This window comes from Microcebus murinus, chromosome 7, assembly GCF_040939455.1.
Source record: "Microcebus murinus isolate Inina chromosome 7, M.murinus_Inina_mat1.0, whole genome shotgun sequence".
Lineage (NCBI taxonomy): Eukaryota > Metazoa > Chordata > Mammalia > Primates > Cheirogaleidae > Microcebus > Microcebus murinus.
In genome coordinates, this window is record NC_134110.1 from 30,558,151 (window position 1) to 30,579,988 (window position 21,838).

A 21,838-nucleotide genomic window follows, 5' to 3' on the forward strand; every position below is an offset into this window, starting at 1 on the left:
GTATTTACGTTGTGACACAACAATTAACCTTAAGATATTGAATAAAAGAGCTCTGATAAAAAGGGAAAAAATGAGTATAAATAGACTTTACTGGTGTATCCATTGACACAAATCATACAGGTAAAGGGAAGGAGAGGTGATCATAAACCTAAATAGATTAAATCTTCATAACCCCACAGCCTTTCCTAATTTCCTTCCATCCTCAAATTGATAGTTGCTGTCACAGCGTGGCAGCCGATATTCCCTCTGCCTCACAGAGCTCGGTAGCACCTGTGTATTTGTCTGTTGAACAGATTACAATATTCCCAACTAGCACTGACAGAGAGAGTGCTTCATCCATCAGGATGGCCTTCGACATCGGCTAGACTCTCATGTGGATGCTCGAGGTGGATGTTGTTTTATGCTTTTCCACAGAAGAACAAACAGGTTCCAGAGCAGAGATGTGACCAGCTAGGGCTGTCCCCAGTCCTTCTGTGGCCCGTTCCACCTGCCCCTCGGTTCACATGCCCTGGAGCTCTGCTCAGTCTCCCTCACGGGTGTGTGGTTGGCATGTAGGGCAGGCATTTCTCCGTACACATCGTAGGGACATGGAGCATGCTCGGCTCCCAAGTTTATATGCCGGTTGCTACCTTATCATCAAGACATCCAAAAATGCTACATGCAGACACTCCAGGGGGTGAGCTACTCTGTGTAAATGACTTACCCCAAAGGCTCCACAGTAACACCCCTCGAGGGAGCTGAGTTAACAGCAACATCACTTTCTTCATATTCTTTTTCTCCCTCTTCAATTTTCTTCTTTAGTTTTACTCGTCCGGGAAGAGGCTCCTGGCTTAGTAGAGGTGGCCCAGACATGGGGCAAGAACAGTCCATCATTTCTCTGGAAAACCTGGTCTTTGGAGCTGGATACTGCAAACCGACTTCCTCAGAGGTAACGTCTGCACTGGGCGGTGACCCCACGACTTGCAAACTTCACATTGCAGGGTGTGTGCTCTGATATTCTTGCTTCTGTCAAATGCCATCTCTAGAGATCCTTTGCTTATTCGTGTCTTCCTCTCACTGTCCGTCATCCTCCCTGTATCACTACAACATTTATCTAAGACATCCCTAATGCCAAGCCCTGGGGTCAACACAGGAAATATGTCCTTCATATGCTTCCTTTTATATGTGGTCCCCTGGAAGAGTAAAGTTCCCTGGAGGTGAACAGGCTGTGTTATGTGGGGCTTCCTCCAGAACTGGGGTAGCATCTGAGGTCTGCTGGCGTTGAGCCATGCCTGGTTTCAAAACCTGGCTCCACCTCTCCTTTGTTCACTCTCTGAGCATCAGCATTGCCTCCTGTAGAGTGGGGTTACTGATGGTCAATAATCACATGGAGTGTTATGTGCATTCACTGGTGTAATATGTGTAAAGTTCCCAGCCTGCACCTGGTGCTCCTAGCTACTCAGTGAATATGCACATCCGTCCTTCCCTCTGTTCCTTTGTCCCTAGAAACATATGTTACTCTTTGAGGATGTGCAGGGCTTTGGCCACACACAGTATTACTTCGTCCTTATTTCTCCTTAGTCAATATGTTATCAACCTAAAATAAACAACAAGGTCAGAATGTAGTTTAAAAGGAGTTTATTCAGGTGCAGAGGTTGAGGACTACAGCCCAGGCCACACTTCCAAGTTGCCGGATGGCATTTTATGGCTATTTGGCATCAGTTAGTCTAGAGCCTGAATAGCAAGTGGGTTTAAGAGGATGTGAGCTCAAGAGTATGTGAGATGTGACTGGTGCTACATTTTAAATGTGTTTCTGGGCCTGATAATTTAAGGGGGCTCCCATTCCTCAGATCATTTTTTTTTTTTGTCTTTCTCAGCATGGTGTATTTTTATTAGTGGTCTGCTCAGAAATAGCTAGCCTGCATTATTCAGGGTTCTCCAGAGAAATAGACCAATAAGAGAGAGATATGTAGATACACACACACAGGCACACACTCACACACACAAAGAGATTTATCATAAGGAATCAGCTCACATGATTATAGAGGCCAAAAAGTCCCCAAATCTGCAGTCAGCAAGTTGGAGACCCAAGAGAGTCATTTATAGTTGCGGTCTAGTCTAAGTTTAAAGGCAGGAGAAAGCTGATGTCCCAGATCAAAGACCATGAATAAGAGATATAAAATTCTCTCCCACTCAGCCTTTTTGCTCCACTCGGGCCCTTAGTGGGTTGGTGAGGCCCATTCACATGGGAAAGGGCCGTCTGCTGTACTCAGTCCACCAAACACCCTCACAGACACACCCAGGATAAGGTTTGACCAAACATCTGGGTACTCCATGGTCCAGTCAAGTTGACACATAAAATTAACCATCACAGAGCCCACATTGTAACTGTGAAAGGCTATCCATGCTCACATAGTCCCCCAAAAAGAGGCGCTTCATCTTCCTGGGTAGTCGGGCTCTGTGCTTAGACTATTTAGGATGTCAGGTGATGCGCTTGGCTCACTCTCCTGTAACATCACCTTTTCCATCTCTGAGACACGGCTAGGAGGTCTGGCTGTGAAAGCTGCCCAGGCCATGTCTCCATCTGGCCTAAGCTGCTGTGCCACATGTTCTCATGGCCTTGAAGAACAAAGATAAGTGCTGCCAAGACCCTCCTGAGGAACAGGGGACCTGAAGCCAGAACAGGGCTCTGTGACATGGAAGGAGCAGACGTTAGAGCCCAGTAGGGCCAGCTTGGGAGTGGACTTCAGGGACTCAGAGACGCAGGACCTCGGACAAACACCAGGCTTGTCAGAACCCAATGGCCTTAGCATCGACACAGGACCCAGAGCATAGTAACTGAGTGAGGAAGGGAGCAAGTGGAAAGTTGAACCTGCCAGGGTGAGGCGGATGTTAGTGGCAGCAGACTCTGTAGGACTATCCCTACAAAAGGCTCCCCAAGGGATGACTGAAACCTTTGTTGTGACCACATCACAGTGAATTTCTCCTCTGCCCAGTCCTCCTTCTCTCACACCCCACATATGCTGGCCCAGTAGATCTGCTACCTAAAAATCTGCCCGCTCAGACCCTGTTGCCCAGGGAACTTGGCCTGGGACATTAGGAAATTCTAGTGCTCCCAGATCGATTCAAAGCAATTTAGACACTTGTCTCCCAAGCTAAGAGCTGTTGTTGGTCCTAGAGGAGCATATGAGAATGATTATGGTAAGGTGTCTTCTTTGAAGAAATTCTAATGCACAACTTCCTACACATCCTTCCAAGACCTTGTTCAGATGCTATCACTGCTGTGGAAGTACACTCTGATTTCCTGGAAAGAAATACTTTCTCCCCAATTCTCTCGGCATCTTCACCTCTCCTCCACCAGACTCTGAGTAGCTGGGGGTGGAGACCATCCCATTCAGCTCCATAACCGCGGGGCCCAGCAGCATGCCTGGCACACATAGTTAGTGCTCAGGAATCATGTGTGGAATGACTGATTGATACACATGTGTGAATCATGTTCATGTAGATACAGGCGTCCTGAAACTACGGCCTGCGGGCCACATGCGGACAGCCAAGGACATTTATCCCGCCCACCGGGTGTTTTTGCTGCCGCTGCCTGTCCTGCTTAACAGCTGACTGGTCCCGGGCCCACAGTGCGCATGTGTGGAATGTGCGCCGCACTCTCCAACGGTCTGAGGGACAGTAAACTGGCCCCCTGTTTAAAAAGTTTGAGGACCCCTGATGTAGAAAGCTGAGCAGCAAGAGAGTGAAGCCACACAGACCATCATTGCTTTACAAGGCAGCAGCGGGAAACCAGATGGAGGGGGCTGAGGACTGGGGGCACCACCACTGACACGTGAGTGCCCGGCAGGGCTGCCCTGGGAGGCTGTGCAGATCCCTAGGCCTGGTACCGGTGGGGTGGAGTGGGGCACACTGTAGATCATTTCAGCCCACCAGACTCTGCCAGGGAGGACACGTCTGAGCACGGCCCAGACCCACCTCTATCTCTGAGACCTGTTGTAATGCGCTAGACAGAAAATTCCGGTTTCAAATACCTGCTATGGTAAATAAACACTGTGTTACTCAGGGGAACTCATTCATTCTTGTGGAAACTCAATTTTCTCACCTGTGAAATGGGAAAATGTCTGTCTTTTAGAGAGGATTTCAGGAGTTAGTGTGTGTAAAAACATTACAGAAATAGACTTAGCAGGCACATGACTCCGTATAGTTTTTTTTTTTCTCTTCTTGGGTATTTTTGGGGATGTGTGTCAAAACAGACCTCCCTGTCTTTTACGAGTCAGGTAAAATGGCTTGTTTGTGGGTACTTAGCATTGAACTTGCTCGTGGAACATAGCTGAATGGGTTATTTTCAGGACTTGATTCTTTTCCTGTGCTTTTTCCATTTGGGTCCTATCCAATTATGTGGATTCGGTGCCATGCGCCCACCTTGTGCCTTCCCACCAGGTAAGTCTGCCAAGCAAACAATAAAATCCACTCCCCTCAGCCCCCAGGAGCTGTATATCCGAATCCCTGAGAAGCCCAGTGCATTAGCAAATACTATCGGAATCCTCACAGATTGTAGCATCAGCTGGAAGGATTAGAGAACAGGTGCTTCCTTCAAAATAAGCCTTTCCTTGCAGAGACATTCACAAAACTAGAGTTTCATAGCAAAATGAACTGGTTGGCATGAAAAATCATTGGGAGGTGAGGGCTGACATGACAGGCCATGTCCCTTTCCCTTCCCCCTTGTGGACTCTGTGCTTTCCTGCTGCACCTTTGACATTTAGACCTTGAGATTTAGAGTTGGTGGGGCGAGGGCTTGTGTCCTTCTCCATCCCAAACCAGCAGCTTAGCACTGGTGGGCAGCTGATTTGCCCTCATTGGCTCATGGCTTATCTGTCAATGGGGATGCTAATGCCTGGCTCACAGGGCTGTGGAGAATATTATGTGAAATAAGTTTATAAGGGTCTGGAGCATAAATCCTTACTCAAAATTGCCCACCAACCCCCCTGCTGATATTATTTTCTTTCATTTGTCCACATAATTAAATAAAATGTTACTGCAACAGCTTCAATGTGGCCTTATGGTAGGACATTGAATGAAGAGTCCTAGATGTGGTTTTGTTCTTGCCTCCAGCATTAACATGCTGTGTGACTTTGAGCGAGTCACTTGACCTCTCTGGGTCTCAGTTTCCCAAGGTTTAGAAAGAAAATTGGATGTGATCATCCTAGAGACCTCCTTCAGCCCTTTCTCTGATGCTTTTACTGTGTTATGCTTGACACTGCCTTGTGGAGTTGGGGGCAGGTGGCCTTGATGTATTAGTCTAGCTTCTTTAGAGAAACAGAACCAATAGGGTGTATGTGTTTGTGGACACACATACACATACACACACATACATATATATAGGGGTAGGGAGATGACACTATACTCATTGAGTTAAAAACTCTGGCTTTAAATATATATGTGTGTGTGTGTGTGTGTGTGTGTGTGTGTGTGTGTGTGTAAGCATATATACAGGTATACACATATACATACACACATATGGAAAAAGCGGGGAAGGAGGGAGGGAGAGAAAGAGAGAGAGGGAGAGATTATTTTTACAGAATTAGGTCATGCAGTTGTGAGCCTGGCAAGTCCAAAATCCACAGGGTAGACTGGCAGGCTGGAGACCCAGGGAAGAGTTGCCATTTCAGTGTGAAGGCAGCCTGCTGGAAGAACAACTTCTCTTTTAAGGGTGGTCAGTCTTTTTCTATTAATACCTTCAACTGATTGAACAAGGCCCACCCACATTATGGAGGGCCATCTGCTTTACTCAAAATCTAATGATTTAAATGCTAATTTCTTCTAGAAGATACCTTCACAGACACTTCTAGAATGTTTGACCAAATATCTGGGTATTGTGGCCTGGCCAGCTTGACATGTAAAATAACCACCACATTGATTACTGCTCAAGGTCCAAAAGACTCTCAGTGAAGATGAAGAATCCAGCTACGCAGAGTCAGGTTTCCCAGGGAGGCTGTGCACCCCCTTTCTTCTCACTGATATAAGGTGCCTGTTCCATCACCCGGGGGTAGGAATGGGAGTCTTGCAAATAGACACACACTTCAGGGAGCTCTCCTTGACTTGAGAGCTCTGTGCCCTCAGGCATGGGCTTCAGTGTGTGTGTCCATTTATTCGTTCATTGGTCATTTATTAATACTTAGCCCCTACTATGTTCTAGCCTCTGTGTGCTGCAGGGGCATAGACAATGAATGAAACTCAGGCCCTACCCTGAATGGGGCCTGGGATCCAGTGGTGTGAGCCAAAGGAATAAAATTACAAATTTCACAAAAGTGCAGAAAGTGTGATGCTGACAATTTCAAAACACATTTTAGAACACCTCCTCTGCTTCAAGGTACATTGTTAAGCCATTGATGTGCCTGGACTCCTTCAATTCACATAAGGACTTATTCAAATTTCCCTTTACAAATGAAGGCATGAGACAGAGAGAGGTTAAGGTATGTCTCCCCTGTCACACAGCTGGGCAGGGGCCATTATATCTTCTGCCAGACTTAGCGCTCTGCCAGAGCGGGGTGTGTTCATGGTTTATTCACCTGTGTATGCCTGGCACGTGGTCTATGCTCAGGAAGCCTTTGTTTAATGAATGACTATGGGATGCCATGGAATCTGAGAACATCCAAGTACAGGAGAGCAAAAGCACTTGCAAACAGAGTGTGAGATGTTTGACTCTTCCAACAGATCTGTTCCCAGTTGGCACTTTGAGCCTTCCGGGTCCTTTGCTCACCTGCAGAGATCACAGGTGCCTCCCCACTGCGGGTAGTGTGTTCTATTAGAGCAGGCTCAGTCTGAGATCGGTATTCTGGCCACCAAAGTGGAATCCCCCATCCTCTGCTTGACTTAGTAGATGGCTTCCCAAACAGAGGAACATATGTCATTGATAGAATGTTCAACGTAGCTGCTCTGAAGCCAGCTTTCTCTTAAATTGAATTGCAGAGAATTGTAGAATTGTACCTTCCTTGAAGTGAGTAATGCTTATAATGTAAGTGCACATGGTGTGCTTAGCTTTACAAGGCCCCTTCCATGCTGAGCCTTGTGTCATGAAAGCCCCTTCCCTACTGATGGGAGGTATATATCCAGCAGGAAAGAGTGGTGATGGAGAAACTCAGGCACAGGCAGACTTCTAGGAAGAAAGTTTCCCTCTCCCAGGCATGCTCTTTTTATACCCTTTCACCCCCATTTTTATTGGGTTCCTTGCACATCAGCCTTACTTTGAATATACCCTTGCTTGTTATTGTAAACATTCTCATAACCTTTTCATGAAGATCTAGAGTCATATATATAAGACATAGAGATTCAGTATAACTTAAACATGTCATTATATTACCTCTGTATTGGGACATCTCTATGAGCAGAGACACCACCATTGGTTTATTCACTAATCAAATATTAATCAAGCACCAACTATGTCTCAGGCACTGTGCAAGGAGTTAGTGACAGGACAGTGGAAATGGTGGCCTTAACCCCTGCCTTGTGGAGCATCTTCATTTCTAGAGTCCTCGGTACCCATTAGAGTTCCTCGCACATTGTAGGTGCTCAGTTAATGCTGTGTAAATAAATGAGGCGAGAAGCTATATACTTATATCTTCTTATGTCTGTGATGAGTGATCACAGCTGACATAGCCACCAGACACAGTAGGCACAGTGCCTAGGAACCACAGCAGTTTTAGGGACTGATGGAACGTTTTAATTTCATTTAAAATCAGAAGGAAAAAAAGCAATACTATCCAGTCTAAATTATACTTATCTTTACACAAACAGGTATAAAACTATAATTTTATACTTATTTCATGGATGAGGGAGCTGGCAAAGGCAAAAGTGCCTGGAGCCCACAAAAGTCATAATTCAACCCTGGGAGAAGTTGTTCTTTTTCCTCATTATCGTTTTCTGATTGCAGACAGAAGAAGGCAGAGCTTAGTGAGCCCAGTTGATTTGCTCAAGGCAGAAGGATACAAACCTAGAACTCAGTCCTCTGCTTGACCGCAGGCTTTGCTGACAATCATTGTGACAGCATGTTGTCTTCTTGCACCTAGAGTGTGCTACATGGACATTGGTACATGGATTGAGTAGCAGAATACAAGAGGCACCAGCATTTGAAATTTGTGAATATTATGCTTTAAGGTTAGATACCTGGAGAGAAGCAGGAGTTATCAGGAAAATGTCCTCCAGATTAATCCATGTTGTTATATGTGGCAGGATTTTCTTATTTTTAAGGCTGATTAATAGTCCATTGTGTGGTGTGTATGTGTGTACTTTTTTCTTTATCCATTAGTTGAAGGACATTCAGGTTGTTTCTATGTCTTGGCTACTGTGAATAATGCTGCAGTGAACATGGGAGTGCAAATATCTCTTTGAGATCCCGATTTCAATTATTTTGGATATATACTCAGAGATGAGATTCCTGATTTACATAGTAATTCCATTTTTAGTTTAGAACCTTCAGTTTCTTCATACTGTTTTCCATAGTGCCCACACTATTTTACATTCCTACTGATAGTATACAAGGGTTCAAATTTCCCCACATTCTTGTTAGTGCTAGATATACTTCTAGGCTCTTTACATCTATTTACTCATTTATAACCAAAATGACAACTTATAGGCATGTTATTAATAATCTCATGTTAAAGAAGACAAAAGTGAAGCACAGAAAGCTCAAGGAAGCGGCTTGTGATCAGCAGCCTAGAACCCAAACCCAGGCAGCTCCAGTGCCTTCAGGCTCAACAACTGTGCCATTTGCCCTTCACAGGCAGTTGATAGTTGACCACAGCAGGACCTGTCCAGGCAGTCCCAGAGGAGAGGGTGGCACTTCAGAAGCAGATTGGAGTGGCATTTGAATTACACTTGCCTAGGGCTCTGAAAGAAACAAGGGTCTGTTCCAGACTCCAGGCTAGAAGGGTGTGCCAACCATGTGATAGAGGCTCTTGTTACAATATTGTCTCCTGTAGGCAACCCAAGAATTTGAGATTGCGTACCTGCTTTAGTAGCTACAAGGTGTGCTGAGGACTCTAGATCCAGACTGCCTATGTTCTACTCTTTGACCCTGCCACTTTCTGTGCACAAGAGTGTTCACATGTGCGTGTGGCAGGGAGGCAATTTTAGGCAAGTCAATTACCCTCTTGGTGCCTGAGTTGAACTCATTGTAAAATAGAAATAATATTAATAAGAGCAATTCATAGTTTGGAGTAAATAGTTAATGTATTAAAACACAGAAGGCGGTGCAGAGCACAAGAGCAGCCTTCCCTAAGCTGTTATGCTTGAATAGTTTCTGTTAACTGCTTATGACAAGCACATGGGTGTCCATCTCTGTGTCCACCAAGTATGAGTTCCTATAGGGTCAGAGCAGCCAGGTAGAACACCTTTGCAGCAATCTAAGAGAGAACCTGGTGCATGCTAATAACAACAGGAAACTGAGGAAACCAATAAAGAGAGTCACTAAAGAGGAAGAATAAATAGGTGCTGTGAAGGAGAGAGAAAACTCAAGGATAATTCTGATTTTTTGTTTATGCTAATTAGGGAATAATATGGTCTTTACCATTTGTTATCTGTGAAATCATGCTTCTTTGGTATTTTCTAAATTTGCATCTCAAATATTTACCCAGACTTTATGGTCCTTACTGTAAAATTACTGAGTGGCCTTCCTGAACTTGTGGGAGTTCTGGACACCATCTGGTACCCAGTGGATTTTTGTAAAATGACTAAAAGCAGGAAATCAGTTCCTGTGATGAAAGTGGCCAGCAACAGGTTCTAGGCTTAGCAATTCCAGACATTATAGTTGAGCTGGGAATGGGGATCCTTTTCCCCAAATATCAGCCTGTTCTCCCCATAAGTGTACTATTTTCTCCCTGACAAACAAGCAGGACCAAAGGAATGTTCCAAACCCCAGACTTTCTATCTCCCATGTTATGCATAATTGAATATATTTGATAGTTTCTATCATCTTGAAAAATCACTTTTCAAATATTGAAATAATAAAAGATCCATCTAGGAACAGTAGTGCAGATATTACCTTCCGTTCCCATGGAGACCAGATTACTAGGGTTCAGCTGCCTGATTCTTAATGACAGTTGCAGATACAATGCATGCTGGGTTAGCCTGGTCAGTAAATATATGATATTCATCATCACCTGCATTATGTGTGATTCATTTCAACTTATGTTTATGGTTGGGATTTTATAAATGGCTTTCTTTTCTAGTTTAGTTCAATTTAATTTTCTCTAAGGCAGATTACCAGTTCAGGTAAGCATTTTCTTGGCTGTGTTGTCTATTCATAAATGTGTGTGTGTGTGTGTGTGTGTGTGTGTGTGTGTGTGTGTGTGTGTGTTGGGGGGCAGGGCATTGAACAGAGTCTCCAGAGTATAAACTCAGTGGCTGTAGTACACCTTTGGAAGCAAGAAATCTAGTACCCAGGAGAAACAAAAGGAGGAGGGATATTTATTGAGCAAGTACTTTGTTCTGTACACAGTGTTCAGTTTTTGCAAACATGATCTCTTCTGACTTTTCTAATATCCATGTACATTTCTAAGTATGAGCTCCACTCTATAGATGAGAAAATAAAGGATCTGAGAAGCCAGGCATCTTTTCTAAGGGCAGTTATTTGAGTTCAAATTCTAACCCACCAGTGCAGTTCTGAAATGTTTGTGCTCCTGTGTGTGTTGCACTAAATTGATTTGTGATTGTAACCAGAACATATTGCTAGCCCCATGGGATCTCTATGATCGTTCTCATGGTTAATATATTTAGAGTGACTGACACATAATAAATATCAAATGAATGATAGCTCTCTTCTCCTTTTTTCTTCTCCTGCTTTTAGTTTTTCTCATTATTTTTAGTTATATCTTAATTAAAAGCAATAGAAGTATGATTATGACCTTTTCTCATGTGCAAAAACAGTTTGGGTTAATTTAAGAACTAGATTTACATGGATGCAGTTTTTATTTCTCCCCCAAAGTCTCATTGCACACATACTTGGAAGTAATCTGAGTTATCATATTTCCATAAATACTAAATTTACACCCATTAAAGTCTATCAATTATACTTAGCATGAAGAGGTGGAAGTTAAATATGATACCCTTTAATAGTCTCATTGTTTGGAAGAGAGAGGTAATTTTTATATAAAATTTAGAATTCCTTAAATGTACAAGCTTGCCTAGAAGAAGCCCTCAAGTTTCTTATCTTCTTCCCATTCCGTTTCAGAGTAACATTCAACTTCTCTTTACCCATTTTGTCTCCGCTACTACAAAAGCTCCATGAAGGAAGGGACTAGGTATTTCTTGAACACTGATGTGTCTTCAGTGCCTCAGACATAGGAGGAAACTCACTGAATATTGTTATATAAAGAAATGCATGAGAGAACAGATGAATAACTTCATGAAGACAGCTAGAGGCAAGGTGTCTTTTATTGTCATCTTACAGTGTACGGTGTTGGAATTACAAATCAGTTCTTGTAACTCAAGAATTATTTGAACTATACCATTTTGTTGTCAAGATATGACTATCCAGAAATATGTCAATAATTCTAGCCATAAACACATTCTTCAATTTAGTTACCATTTACATAAACATTGGTCCTGGATAAGATTTCCAAACTCTTGACCTCAGGGGGCACGTTTGTCAGGTGCTGTATGAAGATGAGGATGATGAGGATGATGATGATGTTCACCATGTTGATGACTACCAACACTTACATAGATTATCTCATTTAACCCTCACAACAATGAGGCTACTATTATCATCCCATCATATGCATCAGGAAACTGAGATAACGAGTTATTTGTCCAAGTTCAGATACCTGTGAAGGAAAGAAGCTGGTAGACTCCATAGCCCAAGGGCCTGGGAAAGCTCTGAAGTCTACTGGTTATGTTGTCCTCATGCCTCAATCTTCCCCTTTATAAGATGGTCAGGATTATAGCTCTTGTCCAATGACACAATTTATGTTACGTGAATATGCTTATTGCAAAGACTACCAGGCCAAAGCTTCCTGTGAATGAGTCAGAACTTAGGGATTAGATTTTCACTCTCCAACATGCCTTAAATCACTAGCTGTTTAACTTGGTGTAGAAAAAGCTATGCTTTCTAAGTGCATAAGTCCATCTTATTTATAAACGCATCACAGGACACTGAGTATTTATTTTTCAAATAAATGACAAAGGCAGAACATCAGAAAAATTTATTTTCAGAGCTTTTCCTTGGGCATCTTTTTTCCTTTTCAGAATGAATGTCACCTGCTCAGAGGAGCTTTACCTGACAACCCTTAACCTCATCCTTTTCTATTAACCCTTAGTGCACTGCCCACATCACTGCAGATGGTCGTCTGTCTTTGCTATAGACTGAAGGCCCACAAGGGCAGATGTCTGCTTTCATGCTATAACCCTCATTGTCCATGCAAACACCTGGCACTCATATCATGTGTGTGAATGTTATTAAAAATTATTCTGAAAAATTCTTATCTCAAAATCTATCAGGTATGTCCTATTTTATCTAACCACTCCTACTAATGGTTGTAATCTCATTGGTAGTGTCTTCATAGAAATTTTGTTATAATTATTTGGATTTTAATTGTCAATTAGCAACTTCCTTCCACCATTCAGATCCAGATCCCCCATTCCTGGAGTAGATATGACAAGGAAACCCTCTTGGAACCAAGCCTTTAGATTTTTCAAGCTATAGAGTATCTCCTTGTCTATAGTCCTAGTAACATAGTCTACTCCAGTATTTATTATTGGAAATTAATCTCATTCCTCACTGACTTCTGCTGTCCCCTCTGCCTCACTGGCTGCTTCCTCTGGGTAGCTCAGAGAATCCTATTCCATACTGATCTCATTCTCTTTCACAAGAGAACTTTCAAAGAAATCGATGCTTGCTCATGGCTGCCAGAATGTCTGCCGAGGGCTTTGGGGAATACTCTAACCTTCACTTGGCATCACCTCTAGGATGTGAGCCATTCATGGGGGTGGGCAGGGTGGGGAGAGTGGGAAGCCCACCCAAACTTCCCAAGGTGACTTACTTGCACTTTCTTAGAATTATCATTGATGCATCAAATAATGCAACATGATTTTGGGCTTCTAAAGTGTTCTGTCTGACCAAAACACTTTCACCTTCTTGTTTCATTTAATATTTATGACCATACATCTGTGATTTGTTAAACTATATCATAGAATGAGAGCCTTAGGCCCAGAAAATGGATGTGACTTGCCTAGGCTTGGGCATAGTAAAAGTTAGATGCTGAATTTAGGGCTCAAAGTCTACTGTACTGTTCTGTTTGCTACATAACAGTTGTCTTTAGCGATCATAGCAGTGAATTTATACAGATATAAGGGATATATTCCCATGGCTAATATCCAGATCAGAGTCCATACTTTCAATTAATTAATAGAATAATATTAGATATATTTAGTTTAGCTTTTACTGTATTTTAGCCCCCATATTAAGCCTTTCACACACTATCTTATTTACTCTCCAGGAGCCTATACAGGAAGCTATTAGTATTAATAATTTCCTTCTTTTATAGATAAGGAAACTTATGCATGGGGAGATAAGTAACTGGCTCAAGATCTGGCAGATTGTGAATGATGGTGCTAGGATTTGAGACCAGGTTGATAGACTCTAGATATTAAATCTTAACCCTCATATCTATTCAGTTGAAGTTGTCTTCATGGGACCTAAAACTCTTTTTATCTGTGTTGTTTATTAAAGTGAGTCACCAGAAACCTCAGAATCATCCTCAATCTCTTCTCTCTCATATCCAGTTCAGAGACTGATTCCTACAAACTCTAAGTTATCTTTGCTTTTGTGCCTTTTCTCTTCTCTCTTCTGCTGCCTGAACTTATGTCCTAATTGCTTCTTATCTAGACAATGTACAGTTTCCCAGCTCAACTTCTTTTCTTCTGATCCTCTTCCCTCTGCTCCATCTCTGCCTAAGGCTAATTTGAGGTAATGAAACTTGAATTCATCGTCATGACAAACGAGAGACCTTCATACTGCCTTATGGCTCTAAGTCTAAACTTATCTTCAACCTTGTCTCTGTGCCTACTTTCTGTGCAAATCATATCAATTTTATTTTTCATTTCTGCAAAAGGTTTTTTTTTTTAACTTGTGTCTTCATCTATGTGCCTGGAATTTTCTTCCTCCTGTCTGTCTGGCTATTTATTTTAAACGGTGGAGTCCCTTTTTACATGGCATTTTTCTTGACTGAACTCAGAATGACACATTTGTGCTGTAATAGCATTTGCGAGTAAATTTATCACAGCACTTACTCAGATGGACTGAAATCATTCATCTATGTGCTGTCTCACATCTTAGCTTCCAAGGGTCTTGAATGCAGAAGTCATGTACAAATAATCGTTTCATTTCCTAACAGAGCTCTGCTTGGTGCTTAGGCTGGAAACAATGCCCAAGAAATGATTCTTGAATAAATGCATACATGTACCATGCTAAGCATGCTATGCATGTATATTCTACTTAATTCTAAAATGTAGCTATTCATAATAATATTAACCATAATGAGGATGGGAAACATCCCAAACTCTTTTTGATAGAAATGACTCTTGCCTTGGTATAGAACTAGTAATAAAAGCAGCATTTGAGTCAGGGAGATGGCAGAGCAGTTCCCAAAAGGAGAGAAACTTTAATTTACTGGGATGTCTGTTGAGAAACAGCATGAAGCTATCACCTGGCAGCCCATGACATGGATTTGGTAAGGTGAAGGCACACAGCATAGATGCAGTTAGGTTGGGATCAGAGACTGGTTTCAGGAATAAAGCAAGCTGGTTCTAGGGAAATGAAAGTCAGAGCAATGGCAAACCACAGGAAGGATGACCGAGTTTCAGTCTCTTGGTTAGAAGGGCCTCCACGATGAAGCATCCAGAGCAGCCTGTAGGGCCCACATGAAAAGTTACTTTGAGTCAGGTTGAGAACAGACTTCCAGCCACAAATCTCCATGGCTACAGAAGCACTTATATTCCTCAGTCCCTCCTGTTCATTGTGGGTGCTTGCTGAGAACTAGCCTCTAAGTGGGCTCCAGCCCAGTGGAGCTTGGCAGTTGCTCTCTACTCCTGAGCAAGTTGGTTGGACTCCTCTCCCTTATACACTTCCCAGGCCATTTCCATTTATTTTCCTCTCTTGCACCCTTCTATTGTTTAAATCCACAAAGAGAAACTTGCAAGGGAGATAAACTTCCTCCACATTTGATCCTTAACAAGCTCTAAAGTCCAATCTCCACAAGATACTACTGCCAGATCTGAGAGTCAAGTCTTAAAGCAATCAAATACATCAAGTAAAACGGAAAGGAATTACAACAAATTGAAAACAGCACATGTAATCTAACCATCCCCTCCTGTTCCTCCATCTATCTATCTCCTGTAACTCTTGAGTGTGGTCTAGTTATGAGAGAAAATGATGCTGGTGGCATTGTAATGGCATTAATAAAAACAATAGAATTAACTGTAATAATGATATTTATTAATTCATGGTGTCTACTATTTATGGAGTGGCCATATGACATATTTAATATATACCAGGAATTTGATCTATTATATAATTTAATCCTGTCAACAATCTTACACAGTAGGAGGTATCTCATTCCAAAATTATTTTTCATAGATAGATGCAGTATTTTCACATGAGAAGTCGTGCTCTAAAAAGTCACATCTCAAAGTTTACACTTTTCAAAGCCCAGTATTAGAATCTAGGTTGACCCTGTGGGTGGAGCTCGTGCTCATTCTACTCAACACACAATGTCTCACATTTTTAAAATATCACACATAATGATTGTTTGGTAATTTTTTAAGAAACACATATACAGCTGATTAAATTGGAGAATAGTATTGTTTTTTTCTTTAAATCAGACCTTCCTTCAAGCAAGACTGTAAAAATAAAGACATTCATCAGAAAGGTGTTTGCGGTTTTATGATGATCTGACAACTAAATTGCTTGTTCAGTTTGAGTTGTGTAATGTTATTCCCAATTAGATTAAATATTAAGAATCCAATTTGAAAACTACTAACAAAATTGCTGAACATTGCACACAGTCAGGGGAATTGCTTTTAATGAGGAACAAATGGAAGTAAAATACTAGAAAATGAAAGTGCCAAAGCTATAAATGTTTTAATAGACAGATTCAGCATTTTCAAATGTAGATTGTTAAGTATTTTCTACACTGGAATGATGTATTGGCTTTGGTTACCTTAATTAAAGAATTTGCTGTCTGCAGAGACGTTGTTAATAGACCCAGTTGTGAAATGGCCTCTGAGTATCACTTGCAGGCTCTGTCTGCAATACTGAAAAGCAGAGAGGAAGCCGTGTTCGGAAGAGTACAGGAAAATGGGGTTCTGTTCTCCTCTACTTCCTTCCTGTGCCTCAGTCTCTCCAGTGCAGGGAAAGGGGAGCAACATTTGTCAGGGCGGGAGGGGGTTACCAGTTGATGGCCAGCACCATCACTCTACCTGCTGAGATGTCTGAACTGTCCCTCTTTATACCTTAGAACTCCATGTGAAAATCATCTCCCCCATCCCCTGCTATCTGGGTCACATGCCTTTCTTCTCTGACCATATTCTGTGAACACCTTATTTTCTGCTGGGTGCTCGTCCTTTCTAGCTCTCTTTTAAGCATCTTTCTCATGTTATCTGTCTTAGTTGCACCTCACCACATTGTTTTCAGGTGACTGTTACTACCACTGTTATTTTATAGTAATATGATAAATGATTGCAGATATGCTGCATATAGATACATATCTGTATGCATGTAGACAGTGCTCACAGTGTTTGACAGAGTATTAGCAAGTAATAAGCAGTCAGTACATGCAGATCAGCATTACAAATGCATCAAATGCCCTTGCCTCAATTAAGAAATGTTGCAATGCAAGATAAATACTATCACATCAGTAGTCATATGTTTAACAACTTGATCTTAAACCCTATACAAATGCAACTACTAAAGCTGTATGGTGATATTTGAATACAACTTAATTGTCCTCATGATAAAATTTTACTTAAAATGGGTTCAGATTATTTTTGGTCTATTAATTTTGATAAATATTTTTTGTAAGAAAGTCTTGATTCCTTACATGGTCCGAGAGATCTCTCACTATGTTTCTGTGTCCATAAAATGAGGTAATAATGATACACACCTTACAGAGTTGATTTAAAAGCCCTACGTAAACTATTATTTGAATTAAAGCCAGACATACTTTGAGCTGGTTTTCTAGAGCACTAAACATTCTAATATGACAAAGTTTATGAAGTGGTCTCCCATGTGCCTTAGTAATCCCTCAGAATAATCATCCCTCAGATCTGTTTTCTACTGGCGCCAAAAGGGAGCCACCATTACACTGAGCATCTTCTGTAAAGAGGCCGGAGTTGGTCATGCTTAGGAGCATGAGCTCTGGTGTCAGACAGACCTCATTCAAGTGACAGCCATGCTCCATACTGATTGTCCATTTTGGAGACCTACAGGTCACTTCTACTCCCCCACCCCACATTGGACCTAGTTCTGGATACCATGAGGCTCAGACAAATGGGTTTATGAGGAGCCTCCTGGGTGCATGTGTGTTTGGCATTGGAACATAGACACGTTCTCAATGCTGACCTGGTCTGGGCTACTTTCCAGGTTCCCTGTAGAAGGGACCATACGTAGAAAGCCCATCAAGAGTACCAACGGGAGAGACAAAGACCAAATTCATACAAGAGACCTCAGAACTACAATAAGAAGGCAATTACAGATACTGACTCTCTGCCTGGCCCAGCATCAGTTGAAGGAATGTAATACCTTTATAAGTAAAATCACAAAAGCATAACATTTTGACTCTTTAAGGCACCATAGTGAACCTTGACCACTTTCAAAGTAGAAATGGATGCAATGGTCACAATGTCCCAAGGCGCTGATACTGACAACTCACTTACTCTGCAGACACCTCCGAGCTTATCCTCTTGGGACTAGCTTCCTCGATGGTCGTAATGACTGTTGGCCCTTCACACACCACATAATTAATGCTATTTATCTGATGGCCATTTCACTTTACTCCTACTGTTTTCATTATCTCTATTCTCACTGTCTGGCCCTCAGTTGAGAAGCCAGCATTCAATGTAGGGGCTTTGATTCTGGTGAATTCAGCATAGTAGTTTGTGGGATTTGAGCCAGGCAGTTTTGTTTAGGCATTCTAGACTTGTCTCTTAGCAGTTGAGGGACCATTCATGTAACCTCTTAGGGGCCATTCCACTTTTGTACACTTGCATCATGATTCCAACATTTATTTTTTTGAGACAGAGTCTCACTTTTGTTGCCCAAGCTAGAGTGAGTGCCGTGGTATCAGCCTAGCTCACAGCAACCTCAAACTCCTAGGCTCAAGCGATCCTCCTGCCTCAGCCTCCCAAGTAGCTGGGACTACAGGCATGTGCCACCATGCCTGGATAATTTTTTCTATATATATTAGTTGGCCAATTAATTTCTTTTTACTTATAGTAGAAACAGAGTCTCGCTCTTGCTCAGGCTGGTTTCGAACTCCTGACCTCAAGCAATCTACCCACCTCGGCCTCTAAGAGTGCTAGGATTACAGGTGTGAGTCACCGCGCCAGGCCTGATTCCAACATTTTTAAGGGGTTGCAGGACCAGCAGGTAGCCATAGTCACAGAGGAGAGCCTGAACACCTGCCCATCCTGTCTTGCCCTCCTGTCCTTGAGGGACACCCTCACATGTCCCACACATTGCTAATGTGTCTATGGAGTCCTGGGAATTGATTCTTGACTGACATGCTATGCCTGGCCCTCTGTGACCTGACTCCAGCCTGTCTGTCTAGTTTCATCTCCTAGACTCATTTACTTCAGTAGCACAGAGCTGATTATATTTCCCTATACTTTGTCCTTTGACTCACCCTGTGCCTTTGTTTACAATGGTTTCTGTGCTTGGCATGCCTTTCCTTTGTCCTTTATGTACCTACCTAACCCTGCCTTTCCTTTGTCCTTTATGTACCTACCTAACCCTTGAAGATTCAACTGCCACATCACCTCTTCCAGGAAGCCTTTCCTACCCTCACCCTCTAGATAGTTGTGTGTGCTCCACATCAGAGTATCCTGAGGTTTCTTCCAATATGTCACTCACTTGTCATATAGTGCTGCAATCATGTGCTTGGGTCTCCGGTTCCTTCACCTTGAGTACATTCTCCTCCAGGTGAACCTCTGGAGCTCAAGTGCTTGCCACAGTGATGAGTGCACAGGGAAACACCAAATAGAAAGCAATTAGGGTCATGATAATAAATGGAACTGGTCTGACCCCACTGCCTTGCTGACAAATATAAAGAAAACCAATTATAATACTTCTAATATGAAAATATAGTCCTCTAAAGTCAAGCAGATTAATAGCAACAACTTATGTATTCATACAAAATGTATCATTGACAGTAGGGTAATGTATAAGGTGGTTATGAATTATTCATAGCCAATATATCAATGTTTCTAATTACTAGTGACTTATTACTTTTGTAAAGTTCTAAATAGGTCGAAATCTCTTGGTGTTGTAAGACTTGACTGATTCAGTAAAGAAAATGTCATCACTTAAGGACAATGGTGGAAGGATTCATATCTTCCACTACCAATAATAATCATAGGAACACTAGTATTTTTTGTGCTTCGTGAGTAGCCAAGAACTATTCCCCTTTACCTTCACTCTTGCCCTCTGAGGGTAGCAAAGGCTCTGTCCAAGGTGCTTGCGTAGCCTCTGTCCATGGTGATAGCAAAGCTTAGATTTGACCCCTTGACCCCAGGTCTCACCTCTAGTTTCCAGTCTGCTGATATTTCTTGGAACCTTGTTCCTTCCCTCCATACAAGTTTTAAAAAATCAAATGATTTTGGAATAATTGGATCAAAAGCTTTTCACTCTTTAAAAGAGGCTTATAAACAGAAAAGGAAACAATATTTAGGAGTCAGAAATGAAAACAATGATCAACAAAGATGGTTGAGGTCTGATCTTCAGCCAAATACTTTGGGCTTGCCTTCTGGATCAGGATAGAATAGCTCCACCCTCAAGAATATTAGTTTAGTCCAGTGATTTTCAGACTTTTTTCATAAGTGAGGAATTTTTTTTTTCCTCAAACAAATTCCTGTGCAGAACCCAGCACATAAAACTGCTATGAACAAAAAAGCTGTGTTGAAGTGGGACCCCCACCCACTGGTCTATTCCAACCTTCTCCCCAACAGTTACCACCTGTCCTGTGTGGCCCCCATTCCTGAGCACCCCAGGTGACACAATGCTTCTGCAGCTATCTGTCTGCAGTGCGGCGGTTATAACATCAGTGATCTTGTCATCATAGATCACATCTGCTGTTGGATGTGAAGGGACATTGATAAACAATACCTTCTTTTCCCCAAATGAGTGCCAAGACAATTGGATAAGACAAACTGGGGCAAGTTAGAGGGTGAATACCTGAGAGTGAGCGCTACAATTAACTACTTCCCTATGTAGGCCAGCAGTGTGAGACAGCTACAGGCCTCCCTTGCAGGACTCCACCACCAGGCTACCCCAGGGCTCAGGGCAATGGAGATTCATGTCTCTGAGAGAGGACAAGGCAGAGCCTGTTTCTTATCCAAAAGTCACCATTTGGCCAGTAAGTGGGCAGAGAAAGGCCAGGACTATTATGGTAATGGATGTCCCTCCACGTTGAAGCCACCTTAAGAGTGGAAAATTCATGTTCTCCCCATGACATGTGCCTTCCTCCAGCTCCCACCCATTGTCTCTGGCACCACTTAGTGGGATCTTAGGCAGTTAAGCTCTTCACAGTAGCCTTTTGAGAGCTGGAGACGTCTCCCAAGCTTCCCCAAGACCTTCTTCTTTTTCAAGTATTGTTTCAGTCAACCACTTGGAGTGATTGCCGATGACATGAAAGTATCTGGGAGCAGAAGCTGAGTAGTAATCTCTCCCTGATTTCCCAGAGGGACACCATGGTACCACAAGTCATAGAGGGAGAGAACATAAAACCAAGATTACTGTCTCTACGGCCAGAGCCATACACATCTCCCTGTGATCACTCAGTAGTCCTTCGCATGATCCTTCGATGCTGAAGCTGCATGTAGGTGGAGGGCAGCATGTGACACATGTGGCATGGAGCAGATGCCTGGGTAACGACAGGACCCAGACCCAGGACTCCCAACTTCTCCCTGACCCCCACAACTACCCTGCAGTCCCAGCCTGGCAGCTCTTGCTTCCTTTTTCTCCTGCTAAATAAACTCTCTGGGATGTTAGTAGGGGCAACAGGTATAACTTTGAATCCAATAATATTAATATGAAAAATAATTTGTGATTTTTATATTTTAATTTGGGGATCAGGGGTTGGTAAGAAATACTTGTAGTTTAACTCATAGCTAGTTACCACAAACCAGAGTACTGGGACACAACATTTAGGACTCATCGACTAAAACCTCATCAATTTGTGGCTGGCAGAGAAGGTGATGAAGGGCCAGAAAGTAAAGTGATTTTCCCGGATCACAGCTAGTTAGCAGCAAAGCTGCAGCTAGCACAGGGGCTTTGATTCTCCTTGTGATTTATGAAGCTGGTTTCTTTTTCAAACCTGGGCCCCGACCTGAGTTAGAAGCTCGACTCGACTGCTTCCTGGATGTGTGAACACAGGCAAACTGTTTAAACTGCCTGAAGCTCAGTTCAAAGAGGAAGTTCAGCATCAAGATGGGAAATGTGTGGGCTTCCGGTGGGAGAGCATGTCTGAATTCCTGAGCCACTGCCTGCTTGTCATGAGGCTTGCAAACAAGGGATCTACCACTTTGAGGTTCAGTTTCCCACTCTACAAAATGGGTGCAGTGAAACAAACAGACTAATCTCATGGAG

General features: G+C 42.5%; 1 protein-coding gene across 2 annotated transcripts in view; it reads left to right on the top strand.

Moving 5' to 3' along the window:
* FAM135B (family with sequence similarity 135 member B) overlaps positions 1-21,838 on the top strand; it is a 277,802-nt gene that overhangs the window by 201,257 nt on the left and 54,707 nt on the right. For both annotated transcript variants that reach the window (XM_012735958.3, XM_012735960.3), the window contains exon 7: positions 802-928. In XM_012735958.3, coding sequence (XP_012591412.2) covers positions 802-928 — 127 coding nt within the window. The remainder of the gene's footprint in view (positions 1-801; positions 929-21,838) is intronic.